The sequence below is a fragment of the Pomacea canaliculata genome, linkage group LG5 (genome assembly GCF_003073045.1).
Source record: "Pomacea canaliculata isolate SZHN2017 linkage group LG5, ASM307304v1, whole genome shotgun sequence".
Taxonomy (NCBI): domain Eukaryota; kingdom Metazoa; phylum Mollusca; class Gastropoda; order Architaenioglossa; family Ampullariidae; genus Pomacea; species Pomacea canaliculata.
The window spans coordinates 32,823,846-32,837,909 of NC_037594.1; the positions used below are offsets into that span (position 1 = coordinate 32,823,846).

Sequence of the window (14,064 nt, forward strand, 5' to 3'; positions counted from 1 at the left end):
TAACACCACTCCACTTGACCAGCTAGCAAATATCTTTTGTAAATATTTTATCGTAAAAACAAATAATATCAGAGCAGACGTGGATAAATCATCACAGTCCTAGCTACCCTTTCATCCTTGGGACACCCTTCGATGAGCTTCAGTCTCTCTTCCCCATCCACAATTAGAGATATCATTATTGTCTCAAAAGTCTTGCTTCCTTGAACTGGATCACACTCATCTCTTATCCAGATTAGTGTCTGGATCTGCTGATTCCAGTTATTACATCCATCATCAACAATTCTTTTGTCAGCTGGCACAGTATACTCTTCTTTCAAACATGCTATTTTCCTCCTGCTGCTAAAGAAGTCCAATCTTTACCCTAACAGCCTCAAAAACTATTGCCTCAGAACTTCCATCTCATATCCAAAATACTGGAAAAAGCTGTGCTTTGTCCACTACATCACCACTTGGGAGCCCATAAGCTACTAGAGGCATTTCATTCTGCTTACCATGAGCACCATTTCACTGAGATATACCATCAATGTGTATTCAGGGTTTTCCTGTCAGCCTGTGATTGTGATCACATTTCAGAACTGTCAATGCTTGGTCTGTCAGCTGCCACGGCATCCTTCTACATCATTTTCATGGAATGTTTGGCCTCGTTGGAACTGTTGTGATATGGTTTCAGTCTTACCTGAAAGACAGCACATGGTCTGTGATAATCGAAGATTTCACATCACCTTCTGGCAGGAAGTATGGGTTGCCACAAGATTCTGTTTATGGGCCAATCTTCTTTTTTTATGTCCAGCAGCTGAGCCCTGCTATTTGTCCGTTGGGAACCCAGTGAGTGCCATGTCTGCTGACAATACATAACTACCTGTTTGTGGTCCTGTTTCTGAGGTACAGCAGCTTGCTACCACCACAGAGATTACTGTGAACTCAGTGAAAGAGTGAATGAAAATGAACAAATTACAGCTGAGTTTAAGAATTTCAGAAGTGAACTTCATCTAACTGTCTCTAATTGTGAGTATCCCACTCTATCAGATGATTGATAAATCTTGTTGCAACCATTAGCGTATCACTCTCACTAGAGAACCATTTTAAAGTGGTCTGTTCACCAATTTTTCTAGATCTTTGCAGAAGTCACTTTTATTAACAGTTTCTTCCACCAAAAAAAAACACATATCTGTAATTGTGCTATCCTGGCTGTTCCAACTTCCTATGAGCTTCCCAACAGCTTGCACAATATGGTTTAAATAGCCCAGAACCATGCTGCCTGCAATGTCTTATATAGGTGCAAATCCAGTCATGTGACATCACTCCTCCTTAAGCTGCACTGGCTGTCTGTTTGCCACACTTTGCTACTGTTGTCTCCATGATTTTACTTTGGGATATCAGTCTGAGTTATTAACACCTTTCTGATCTGTTCATGTCGACCTCCTGGATGTGCATATCAGGCAAGATGAGTTTGACCACAGCTTTTTTCTTTCTCTGGCTCCATTGTCTGGAATGCTTTGCCACCATCACTTTCCACACATACCACCTTTGATGCTTTCAAATCCGGTTTTAAGACTCATCTTTTCTGTGAATACTTTAAGTAACTGTTAATGTTCTCTCTTCTCTTTTCCTACCTTCCATGCTTGAGTGCGTGTCTGTTTTTTGTGTCGGTGCCTTTTTGTGTGTGCATGTATGCTGTGTGTACATGTGTGTTGTTATTATTATTTAGATACATTTTCAATCATTATGAGTCATCTTTCTCAAATATGTAGACATATGAAGATTTACACTTATTAAAGCTGGAGGATGAGAGAGGTGGCATGTGCAACACTCTCCTAAATGTGTAGTCTATCTTTTGTCTTCTAATTTCAGGGACGTAGAGCTGCCATTCCAGTGGATGGTTTATAAGCCTCAGATGCCTAGAGGTCTTCCAGAAAACGCTGCTGCCCCTGATGGTCTGATTATATCAGAGCAAGAAGAAGACCGTGTACCTGAGCTCAACTCTGTTTTTAGTGTCCACCCATCACGTGGTTTTCTAATGCCTGCAGATACCATGGAATTTTTCATCACCTTTGCCCCACCTGTTGTGAGTGTGGAACTGTCTGGTAGCATTGCAGACTCACGCTTTTCCTCAATGTTTCATCATCATATTTTACAGATTGCAATCATCAACCAGTTTTTGAATCATTGTCTAAACAAGTAAGTGCTTGTAGAGCAATTAAAAAAAAAGAAAAGAAATTTCAGAACATATTTTCAGATAAAGACCTTGCCTCCCATCTCACTGTTGAGCATTTTATTTCAGTTTGTAATGCAGTAGGAGGACCATGGCCTTGAGTTCACACATTTTGCCTCAACCAGTATTCTATCTAATAGTTTAGATATAGTGAAAATATTTGTTGCTTGCAGTATGTGCTAAATGGTGACCATTTTGTTTATAAAGAGATATGTCTGTCAGTCTCATCAGCCCATAAGCCCATTTTAAAACCCTTTGTGCATGACTAGCAAGTGCATAAGATGAGTGGTTAGATTCTTGTTCAAGACATGTACACTAGTGGGTTTGATGTGTGGCACAACATACACTTCCAGTTTGTCCAGTTAGTGAATGTGTATCTGATTAAGCTGGGAAAAGAAAGGTAGCAAGGGAGAGAAGACGGGCACGCTGAGATAAGTATATTACCTCAGATACCTCACACTTCAGGGACATAGGTTGCATGGCTACTTTTTTATGTATTGCCTCTCCTGGAATATTTCAGGTCAGTGAGTTCCACAGTGTGGTGCACCTTCTCCTTCAGCAAATGCCAGCGACTAGTCAGGGGGTCAGAATTGCCATCAGTGAGGATGAACATTCTTCTCCTGATGAAAATGATGAATTTTATGCAGAACTCAATCCTTCTGACCCCCAAGGTGGGAATGTACTTAAGAACAACAGGATATTGTCTAGAATGTTGATAAATGATACAGAAGTAAGTTTCAGAACATCAAGGGAGGAGAGGTTAAAAAAAATGCATAAATGCATTGCGGATCAATAGAAGTTGCTTTAAAGCAGAAATGAAGAAATAAAAATCACAGAAGGATGAGTTGTGAGCACAAAAAAGTGGCTTATTTTAGGTTTATTTTTGATAGGAGTGCTTTCTTTGCAGATTTGAAATTTTGTGACCTCACAGGCTTGGAAATAGAGCTGAAGGGCCGCAGTGTTCCTCTGAATGTTGTGCTACATCCCTATGCTTTGTACTTATCTGGCAGCCATCTCTTTGGCACAACAGTCAAAAAACTTTTTACTGTGAGTTACCTTAAATCTTCTTTTAAGTTCAGAGCTTATTCCAAATGCATAAATCCCAAACATACACAGCAATGTTCAGAAACAAAGACTTGTGCTAAATAACTTGGTGCAGCTTATATAGTCATGCCATCCCCATATAGTTTATAGCGAGAAGCACATTCTGCTAATAAGAAAGTAATATGAGAACAGAACACACTCCATTTGAAAGCTCAGGGTTAGGTTTTGTTGAGACCTGCGAGGCATCAAATGTGTTTATGTTTAAAGTGACAGTGCACTGGTGTGTGACATTCAGAGAGCAAAGCAAGAAGCAAGAAAGTAAACAGATTGGCAAGGTGCTGGTAGTGGTGGTGGGGCAGGTGGAGGGCAGATAAAGATTAGATATCAGTGTTCAGTGTTCAGAAAATGATTCTGAAGATTAACTGGACGTTCCAAAGAAGAGATGTGTAACTTGTTTCCTTCAGATGGCCAACCATAGCTTCTCTACCATAAACTTCCAATGGGAGGCAGTGCATGACTCACAAATAATTTTGGAAGTGGAACCACCCTATGGTGAACTTGGTCAGTGTGTTTCAGTCTCTAGAATTGTAATGTTCATTGAAAAGTATATTGTTATTATCAAAACTTAAATGTTTGTATTCATATTATGGAATTTTACCATCAAATGGAAGATATCTGCAGTAAAATTAATTTATCTGGAGTATTACCATAGTAATGTCAGTCTCTATAATCTGTCACAGTAAGTACTGTCACCATGATCTGTCATTGCGCTGTTTTCATAATCCTTCATGGTAATGGCTTACTAGGCAATGTCTCATAGTATTGACTAACTTTGCAGTCTGTCGTGATAATTAATGAGGCTGAATGACAGCAGATTACAGTAAAACAATGTTAGATTAATAGACCACAGAACCCTTGCTTAATCTGTTTTTAAAAATAAAAGAATATTAACTTTATATTTCACCTGTCTGATCAACACACCCGAACTGTTTGAATGCTTTTACAGACCCTGGCATGGCAATGGATCTGGAAGTGAGCATCACAGGCTGTGCACCTGGCCACATCAGTCAGACATTGTACTGCTCAGTGCTCAATCTTGATGAGCCTTTGCATTTGCACATTGAAGCTGACATCAAGGTAATCATTGTGAAGAAATTTTTTTTTTTTTGAGAGAAGGAAATCAGAATTGTTTCAGTAGCAGTAGTTATAATAATGATTCTGAGCATTTATATACATGATATCCTGAAGTAACCTGAATCACCAACAATGTTGCTCACATATTCACATATACCAGATACTCACTTCTACATTAGAAATACCCTTTCATACACAAATTAAATACAGGCACACCATAGGCATGCTCATGGTCAGGACAATGCTATTAAAATGTACTTCATACACAAATAAAACACTTCTGTCAGTATGATAAAAACCCTATGAGCATTTCCATGTGTCCAGGTTAATCTTTGATGCACGCAATCATTAACAGCAATGATGTTTGGGTACACAGGGCCCAGAGGTAACCATTGATGAACCACACCTGAACTTTGGCCTTGTACGTCTGGGGGATACAGTGGCCAAGGAGTTGACACTCACCAATATGGTGCAGCTTACCACAAAGTGGACACTGAAGGATATGCCTCATCTACAGTCAGAATCCATGATAGAAGCTTCGGTTAGTTGGTTATATCATGAAAGGACTGACTGCTACTAGAAAATAGTTATTCAATGCATAAACATGGATATATATATATTATTCTGTTCATGATAAACACACATACACAAGCACACAAATACACACACACACTGATACACATCTACACACTATGTATATATATACTTACATTCATATGCATATCTACTATAGTCAGGCACTGCTGTCTTGTTCATTGTTCATGCATGTGATATGTTTGCATAGATGTTCTTACACAAAGATCATATCAGATTGTGTATATATATGTGTAGTATATTATTGTGCATGTTTTAAAAATAAATTGGTTGGCTAAAAAAAAAAAATCAAAATACTTCACAAAAACACAGCATGATTTTTTAGAAATGCTGAGAGATGTTTATTTCTTGGTTTTATTTCCTCCTCACAACAAAGAAAGCCAGTGAATTCACCTTTATACCTAACTCTGGAGAGTTGCGACCCTTAGAGGAGACAAAAGTTACAGTAGTATACAAACCAACTGACACGAAGACTGTACAGAATACTTTTCTCCTGGAAGTGGAAAATGGTGGCACAGTGTGAGTCAACAATTAGCTTCTTGTTAAGATCACAATGAAAATGATTCTATAATGAGTTAACAAATTAGTGAAGCTATAATAAAAAAAGCATCTTGAAAACCCTGTAATTTTAAAAGAATTCCCTCAGTTACATCTGATCTATCAATAATATAATCTTGTAATATGCAGTGGCAGGATGTACTACATGACAAAGAAGCAGTTAAAAATGTAGGCCATTTGTACACCAAAAAAAAATGAAGAATCAGAAATAATGATATTAAAGTGGCATATCAATTGCACTGATTAGCAATTATTTTACAATGAACATTTCTATAAGAATGGAAAATTTTAGGCATGCAATAAATTTCGTTCATCTGTATGTTCAGAGCACTGGGTGTCTGCGCAGAAGTGCAGAAGCCTGTTGTATGTCTGCTGGCTTGTAACATCCTCCTTCCAGAGGTTTATGTGGGTGTCCCTGCTGAATTCACTGCTGTTATCCACAACCAGACACTTTTGCCTTCAAAGTTTGCTTGGGATGCAGTATGTGGATGATTCTTGATAAACTTGAATTAACTTGGTGCTTATACCATTAAGATTAATTGCATTGAAGGTCATATAATAATAAAAATATTGTAGCATGAAACAAATTCCTTAATAAAGACAAATTATATCATCATCTGTAGGTGCTTGTGTTTGCCAGGAAAGTTTTACATAAACTTTCATGGATGTCAAAAAAGTATTCTCTCTACTTTTTCTATGTACTTGGCTATTAAAGATAAAACTAGAAAGTCTTAAAATAGTACAGCTTTTTTTGCAGCCAGAGGGATCTCATGCTAGTGACTGCATCATCAATATTAGGGAGCCTAGAGGTTTGCTGACAGAGCGGGAGCAACGTGTTTTGTCATTCAGTTTCTGCGCACAACGAGAGGTTAGTAGGAAACAGTCTAGTTTTCATTCAGTGGGAATGCATTATATGTTGTATAATTACAGCACATTTTGTAGCGAGGAAGTGTGATGCAATTGGAATCCTGCTCACAAGCTTTGGGGTTTAGCTATGTTGTTGACACTATGCAAAAGAATAACATTCAGGAGCATAAAATTTATTTTTAAACATATTGATTCTACAAAATACTTTGTTATATTTTTAAAGGTTTATTACAGCTTTCCACATTTTTTCATCAAATGTGAGACATAGGTCCTGGGGAACTGTGCACATGAGTGTCACAGGGCATAACTCTGACTACCAATAATACTGCTGCAGGGGAAACGTTAACTATGATGTTCACATGTCAGTCACTTAACAACGGGCTGCTCATAACCCTCCGCCCCTGCTATTCCACGAATGAAAAACCCAACAAAGTGCAATGCAAATTACAAGAAACAACGTAATAAACATACCAGTGAAGCAAAATATGTAGATACCCATTTGACTTATCTACAAGGGGTCCTAGTACCATCCATGCTATCCTTACTTTCAATGTTGCAGTGCCATTAACTCCCATTAAGCCACCATCCACTCTCACATACACACGCAATTCAACTTAGCAGTGGCAGTTGTTACTGCTGCTCATGTAATGCAAATTCTTCTTGCATTTCAGTCATTGAGAGTCTGCACTTGTGATGACACGAATTGTAGCATGCCAATGACTCTCCTTTTGAAGTGCCACCTCCCACTCAGTTCGCCAACCATGTCAGAGAGCAATGACAGCTCTCCCAGTGACATGAGTAATGAGCACAGTCCCTTTCCAGGGATGGTATGTGATTTCAGTGACTGCTTGTTCACCCAACTACACTGTTATACAATAGTCTGCACTGGGATGAACAATGTACAGCCACCAAACAAACACTACCCTGAGGTGTTGTAATCCTCCAGAGTGAATGCTGGAGTGTGAGTGAATACACAGACTTTCTCTTCTCCTTTGACTTCTCCTTCAAGCCTTGGTGTTAAACTTCTACCTGTCACAGGTAGCCCAAGTTCTGGTCATGTAGTCCTTGGAATTTTCGTGGTGACAGCTGGCAGTCCCAACAGTCCGTTGTTGCTGACTGACCCTTTGTGTTAGGGTTTTCTAACCAAAGTGTCCCAAATTTATCTTGATTCTCAAGTCTTTGCCCTCCTTGCTCATCTTGGTGTGTAGAAAAGTCTCTTGGCATTGAAGACAACTGAAGATATATTGACAACTGCTGACCAAGTGTTCCATTTGCACTGATGACATGCTGAGAAGTGCCTGGAGAAGTTCTTGTTTCCTTAATCTCACACATGGCATTCAACTAGTGGTGCCATTGGATGAACGCAACCTGTATCCTTTAAAAATGTCAATCATCCACTAGCCAGCGTAGAGCGTAAGACCACCCTACCCAACCCACCAACCAGTGGCTAGCTCTATCCCCTTACAGGTGGCAGGGTTGAGTAGAAAATTTCTCTCACCATCCTAGCAGGTGTAAAATGACCTCTGATTTTTTTTTTCTGTCCAGTTGTCACAACGGGTCACTCTGCCCCACATTCACACCTCACCCTGGCACACTCTTCTCACTTGGCTCTCTATGGTCACTTAAGGCTGTCTTACATAAGTGCCCTCTAAAAGCTTGTACACAGGCCTTTATAATTACTTAAGGTTCTCTGGCTGTGGAAATGAAGTTATTAAATAAATAGTCTAGACTTTAATTGAGGGAAATAGTTCTGTTTCACTTAAAGTTACCATTGACAAGGTTGTTCAAAATTGAAGACAAAATTTATGCCTCATAAAAGTTTTATAGTTAAAAACCCTTATAAATCATTTTACATTGTGTTTGTCTCATTTTTAATTAGTCCCACAGTGTTTTGAGAATTCCATAAAACTGCAGCTTGGGAAATTTTGATCTAAATCATTGTACATTGTGTTTGTCTTGATTAGAAGTAATGGGTAGGATCTACAACTGGCAAGCAATTCCAGGCTTTGTTGAGTTCAAAGTTCAATCTGTCACTATGTTGCTGGATGTAAAAAGTTTTGAGAACCATGAAATATTGTAATACCTTTTAGAACTGAAGTTTAATGAAGAGATGTAACTCTCCAGGGAGACTTCAGTGAAGTGCGGATTCCATGTTTTATTGAGGGTCAGGAGGAACCTCTTTTCCTGAACATCAGCTGCACAGTCTTGGGCCTGTCAGTGAGATACAGAACTTGTACTGATGGCTTGCTGATCAGGTATTTTTCTTGGATGTTAAAATGAAGTTGAAACTTTTCTAACTTAAGTTTTATCCCAACTAAACTTTGGAAACTTAGTGCTATAAAAGAAAATCAATTCTTGATAGAGATAGATTTTGGTCCAAAGGCTGAAAATCAAAAAGGATTCATGTAATATGAAATGGAATGCTTTGTGCAGTTGCACAATAAATGATTAAAAGTTAGAAATTTTTATCGATAATGTAAGCCATTTTCTTTCAGTTGTAGTTCATAAAGACTCTGTGGTGTGTGTGTGGTAGCAAATGTTAATATGAGTGGGATATAAGCAGTCATGATGTACACAGGTTGATCAGTTAGAAGACATATTTCTCACGGGCTTCAACTTTTAAGGCTTTGTAAAGAAAAAAAAAACAACAACTTTTATTTTACACTGTAATGTAATGCCTGTGACAGGGATGACTGCTTCTTAAATATTGAGGATATGACACTGGGTCAGTCAAAGACATTTTACTTGCACATCTGCAACCAGACAGCGATAACAGCTGACTTCTCTTTGGTGATGGAAAAGTTTCCTGCTGTAGTTCCATCACCGCCACAGTTCAACCATCCTGGACATTCTGACAGGTGATCTTTGGATCTTTAATATTATAATATGGTAGTTAGCTCGTAATTCAATTTGCTTAATTTTTAGTTAAGTTTGTACATAATTTCAATTACTAAAAGATCTCTTCTTGTGGTGCTTAACATTGAAACAGCATTATAATGAACTTAATATGCTATGATCTTAGTTTGACACTGAGAACTTTGTTTTTATTAACTTTCTGTGCAGCAAAGGAAGACCTTCTCTTATACGAACACCTAATCTGGCAGATCCATTGAGCAAGATGCCTGTCAAGTCTATGGCTGGTGAGTCCTGCCGGAATGCATTTTTTTTCTATTTTGCTGTGGTTAAAAGGCTAAGGAGAGATTTGCAGTAATATTTTTAGTGACCATTGAATTAAATGTAAAGACTCTAGTCAATTTCTATACTTTCATGCAGAGGAGATTTCAATTTTTTCCAACATATGTGTGCTGAAGCTATTGGCATTTTACTTCCCCTGCATGATACTATATAAGAAGAAAATCATTGAATCAAGATTTTCTGTAAGCTTTTGAAGAAAAATGCTATTTAGATGTTAATTGTATGAAGGCCTCTTTTGAATCACTTTGTTATTTTTGCCTAATTGTGTTTCAGATATGAAAAGGACTGTACTTGGTCTAAAAAGAGGACTTGCCTTCCTTCTTCAGCCTTCTTCAGGCACACTAACACCATTCAGTGAACAGATCATTGCCGTCACTGCTTTTTCAAACATGTGGGGTCACTACTGTGACAACATTATTTGCAAGGTTTGTGGGGATATTATTTTTATTTTTTAATTTCTCAGTAATTTTCGGTTCTCGGCCATTAATCATAAACACTTCCTCCGTTTTTACATCAAAGGTGAACATTGGTCCCAAGGAACAGGGCATGTGGATGGCGGTTATGATATAACTTTTGCCACCCATGTTAACATTAACCTGCGGGGAAATGTGTACAACGATCACTTGTCAGTCACTAAAACTTAACCACACATCTTATAAACCCTCACCCCTGCTCTTTCCCAGACAAAAGACCTAACAGCATATGACTGTAAGAACAACAATAAAGATTTATTAAACATACAAATTATACAAGTACATACAACAATTTGGCTCATCTAAAGAAGTCCCAGTACTATCCATGCTATCCTTACTACTAATTTTACGATGTGCCATTTACTGCCTGCTCTTGTACTGAAAATGTTTGATGCATCTCAGTCTCTACATGTTGTGATGACATGAGTGGTAGGTCCCCAGTCAGCAGGGGCAGCACACTGAGGACTCCTCTCTAAGTATCTGACTGTCGTCATTACCCATGTCAGAGAGTGATGACTGCTGTCTCAGGGACATGGATACCAAATGCTGTTCTAGTCCAGGGATAGTACATTTTTATGACTGCTTGTTTCCCTATTATAGAGTACACAATGATGAACAATACCATGTACAGCCATCGACAAACATCCTGAAGCGTTGTATTCCTCCCCACTCCAGTGCAGGCAAATGCACAGAGATGTTATCCTCTCCCTTGAAAATGACAGCTCTTTCTGCCAACCTTGGCATTAAAATTTTGACAGGTAGCCCAAGTTCTGGTCACATAGTCCTTGAAGATTCATGATGACAGCTGGCAATCCTGATGGTCGATTGTCCTTGACTGGCCCCTTGTATCAAGGATCTCTAACTCAAGCTTCTTAACTTTCTCCTGTGTCTTTGCCCTACTGGCTTAAGTCTTGGTCTCTAAGTTCTCTTTGCATTGAAGAAAAGCTGAAGACATATTAACTATTGACCAAGTATTTAGTTCACAGAGACTTGCTGAAAAGTGTCCTGTAATGTTCTCATTTCCTTGCTTCATACATTCTCACTTATTTACACACACAAACAAAACAAGGGATGCCATTGGATGAGCACACACACCCAGCATCCTTCATCCAATCCACAACTTGCCAGTGTGGACAAGAAGAATGCCACACCCCACATACAGGTGGTATGGAGGAGAAGATGATTTATTCTCCTTCTGTCATGCGAGTAAGGTGTCAGCCAGGTTTGGAAGAGCCCTCTGATAATTATTTTCTGTCCACTGGAGAGTGTTAGCCACTTAAGGTTGCCTTCCTCATATCATACTTCTTGGAAAGCCTGTACACAAGCTTGTGGACGTATTGAACATCCAAACTAGACCCAAACTGAGGGCAGTTTTATATCCTACTTGAGTTACCACTTGACATACACCTTGTACGGTTGGCAGCTTGCACAGATGTCAAGATTTTAGAAACTTAAAATAAAACTTGACATAGGTATTATTTTGTCACAAGTCACTTACAGACTGCAATATTGCATTTTAAATGTAATATTAAATCGTTAAAATGTGCTTACCTGATTTGCTTTTCTTTCTTAAACTGCAATAAAAGTTGCATTTTTTGTGAGAGAAGTTAATATTTATAGCATGTTGCATGATTTGTACAGGTAGGTGAGTTGGATCCTACCTATATACCTGTAAACATCAACATCACAGGGTGTCCGCTTAACTTCCAGATGACTGCTGCTAATCCTGATCAAAAAACTACACTCAGGTACAAAGTACAGTTGATTGTCAAACATTGTGGCAAACAAAGTTATTGCTTTAAGACTGTGTCTTGTCACCTGCTTTTTTGGGGGGGACAATGAATTCACAAATTTTGCAAAAAAAGAAGACAAACAAAACATTGGATTATACTGTATTTTAATTTTGTTGATGATGTGATGTTCTGAGTACTGTGGCATGCATTTGTTTACAATAAATAACATGACACTTATATGTATATATCTAGATGATTCCTCCACTTGACTGTAGACATTGTGCTATCCCACAAGTTTAGGCAGTTCAGAGACCTGTGGTAAGATCAGTGAACTCTAATTCAGTTAAATGCTCATTTCCTCCTTCATTGCACATGACTCACTGATTTAGCCATCTTGATGTGAACAGTTGAGTGGTTAGAGCACCAGTGTCCAAGGCTTGAAGTGAACAATTTGTTGTCTGCATGGCACTAGTGATTTCTGGCAGCTGACCTTAAGCCACCTGTTAAATGGGTTCTTGACTCTCTAGAGGCTTGGGGAAGGAAAATCAGTGAGGGAGAGGAGATGGGCACTACCTTCACAAAAAGATGACCTCATGAAAAAATCTGGTTTTTAACACCTCACTTCCCTGAAACCAAAAGATCATGGGACTATCTCTTCCTCTCACCAAAGAGGCAGAATGTGACACAGTCCACAAGGATTGTGGCCAGAATTGAAGTACTTTTCTCCACAGCACATGATTCCCTGGCTTAGCTTGTCCCAAACAGACTATAGTATACATGCTCCACTCTCAACAGCATAGCTGACCCAGCCACTCAGCTGCCTATTCATAATGTAATTTTTCTATCAAAACAAAACATAATGGCACCAAAATTGATACAACATCACTTCACCAATCTCACACAAAACAATCAAAGACTTCCCTTTCCCCCTCAGCTCGCAGTGTGTACTATTAATTCTCTGTTACAACTCTCTGTGGGCAGTATTCTGTCATACCTCTCTATGCGTACTTTTTTTGTTTGTTACAGCCCTTTGTGGGTACTATTCTTTACTACGGCTGTCAGAAGTTACTATTGTCTATTATAGCTGTCTATAGATATGGTTACTTCTTTGTTACAATTGTCTGTGGGTACTATTAATTCTGTTACAGCTCCATGGATACAAATTAATTCTCTGTTTTAGCTCATGACATGCAATGCTATTGAAAGCTAACAGGGCTGTGTTTTATTCTATCTAGATATGGCACTCTAGTGGCAGGTGTGGCTCCAGTGACTCGCTTTATGCAGATCAATAATATTAGCCCATATGGTAAGCTGTCAGATTCTCTAGATCTTTATACTCTATAGCAAAACAAGTCATGGTAAAATCTGTGAAGTTACTGGCCTTTATGACCGCACCACAGTAAATCATGCTAAAATCTGTCAGGTCTTTATGTGACAGACAGTAGTATAATGGAAAAACAAGAAGAATACATGGGCTTCCTATATTTTTATATGGCAGCAATCTGGATCACATTTCTTTGATCCGTGAACATTATGTAGCTATCTGATGAATAAAAAGATAGAGTGTACCTATACAGTTACATGAATTCCAGGAGTGATGTCCTGTAATGTAACTGATATGAGTATTAGAACAATGCTAGTGCTTTTTCATACCTTCCCTTTAACAATATCATGTTACCCTTAGTTCTTGTTATTTGGTTCCTCTTTGCATTTTCTGTATTTGATTTTATTCTTCATTAGCATTGTTGTTTATTCTTTTACAATTAATATGTATTATTTGTTTGTTTTCCTGTCCCTTGGTGCTGTCCATATTTCGTTCTTGTTCTTAGGCACTAAGAGCATGCTCCTTAGGAGTGTGAGTATGCATTTTACAAATTTTACATTTATTATTATTATCATCATATCATCTCTAGATGTGCGGCTTGACTGGAAGGTGTTTAACTGTTTCTCAAATGATGAGAAGCTTTTGGACTTAGTTGTGTGCTATGGCAGAGCTTTTCCCCAACGAGATGCTTATGGTAATGAAGTTGTACCTTCTGTGACAGGTAAAACAGCTGTTTGTTAAATTTTTTTTATGTAAAGATAAGTAATTGGTTGGGGAAAGAACATACCCACCTCATAACCCACCCAAACACTTGCATGCATGTACAGACTTCTTTGGTCTTTCTCTCTTTCACACACACACAAAGCAGAAAAAAGTGAAGGATATAAAGAAATATCAGTTTACAAGGACCTTTATATTTGCATTATTATG

General features: G+C 38.4%; 1 protein-coding gene across 1 annotated transcript in view; it reads left to right on the plus strand.

The window, feature by feature from the left end:
• Positions 1-14,064, plus strand: part of LOC112563874 (deleted in lung and esophageal cancer protein 1-like) — a 30,753-nt gene that overhangs the window by 7,723 nt on the left and 8,966 nt on the right. Inside the window, 16 exon segments of the mRNA XM_025238290.1 lie at positions 1,852-2,065; positions 2,733-2,883; positions 3,120-3,259; positions 3,721-3,817; positions 4,263-4,393; positions 4,767-4,931; positions 5,361-5,503; positions 5,869-6,022; positions 6,300-6,410; positions 8,534-8,664; positions 9,097-9,267; positions 9,473-9,549; positions 9,878-10,029; positions 11,719-11,825; positions 13,046-13,116; positions 13,724-13,855. Of these exon segments, the coding sequence (XP_025094075.1) occupies positions 1,852-2,065; positions 2,733-2,883; positions 3,120-3,259; positions 3,721-3,817; positions 4,263-4,393; positions 4,767-4,931; positions 5,361-5,503; positions 5,869-6,022; positions 6,300-6,410; positions 8,534-8,664; positions 9,097-9,267; positions 9,473-9,549; positions 9,878-10,029; positions 11,719-11,825; positions 13,046-13,116; positions 13,724-13,855 (2,147 nt within the window).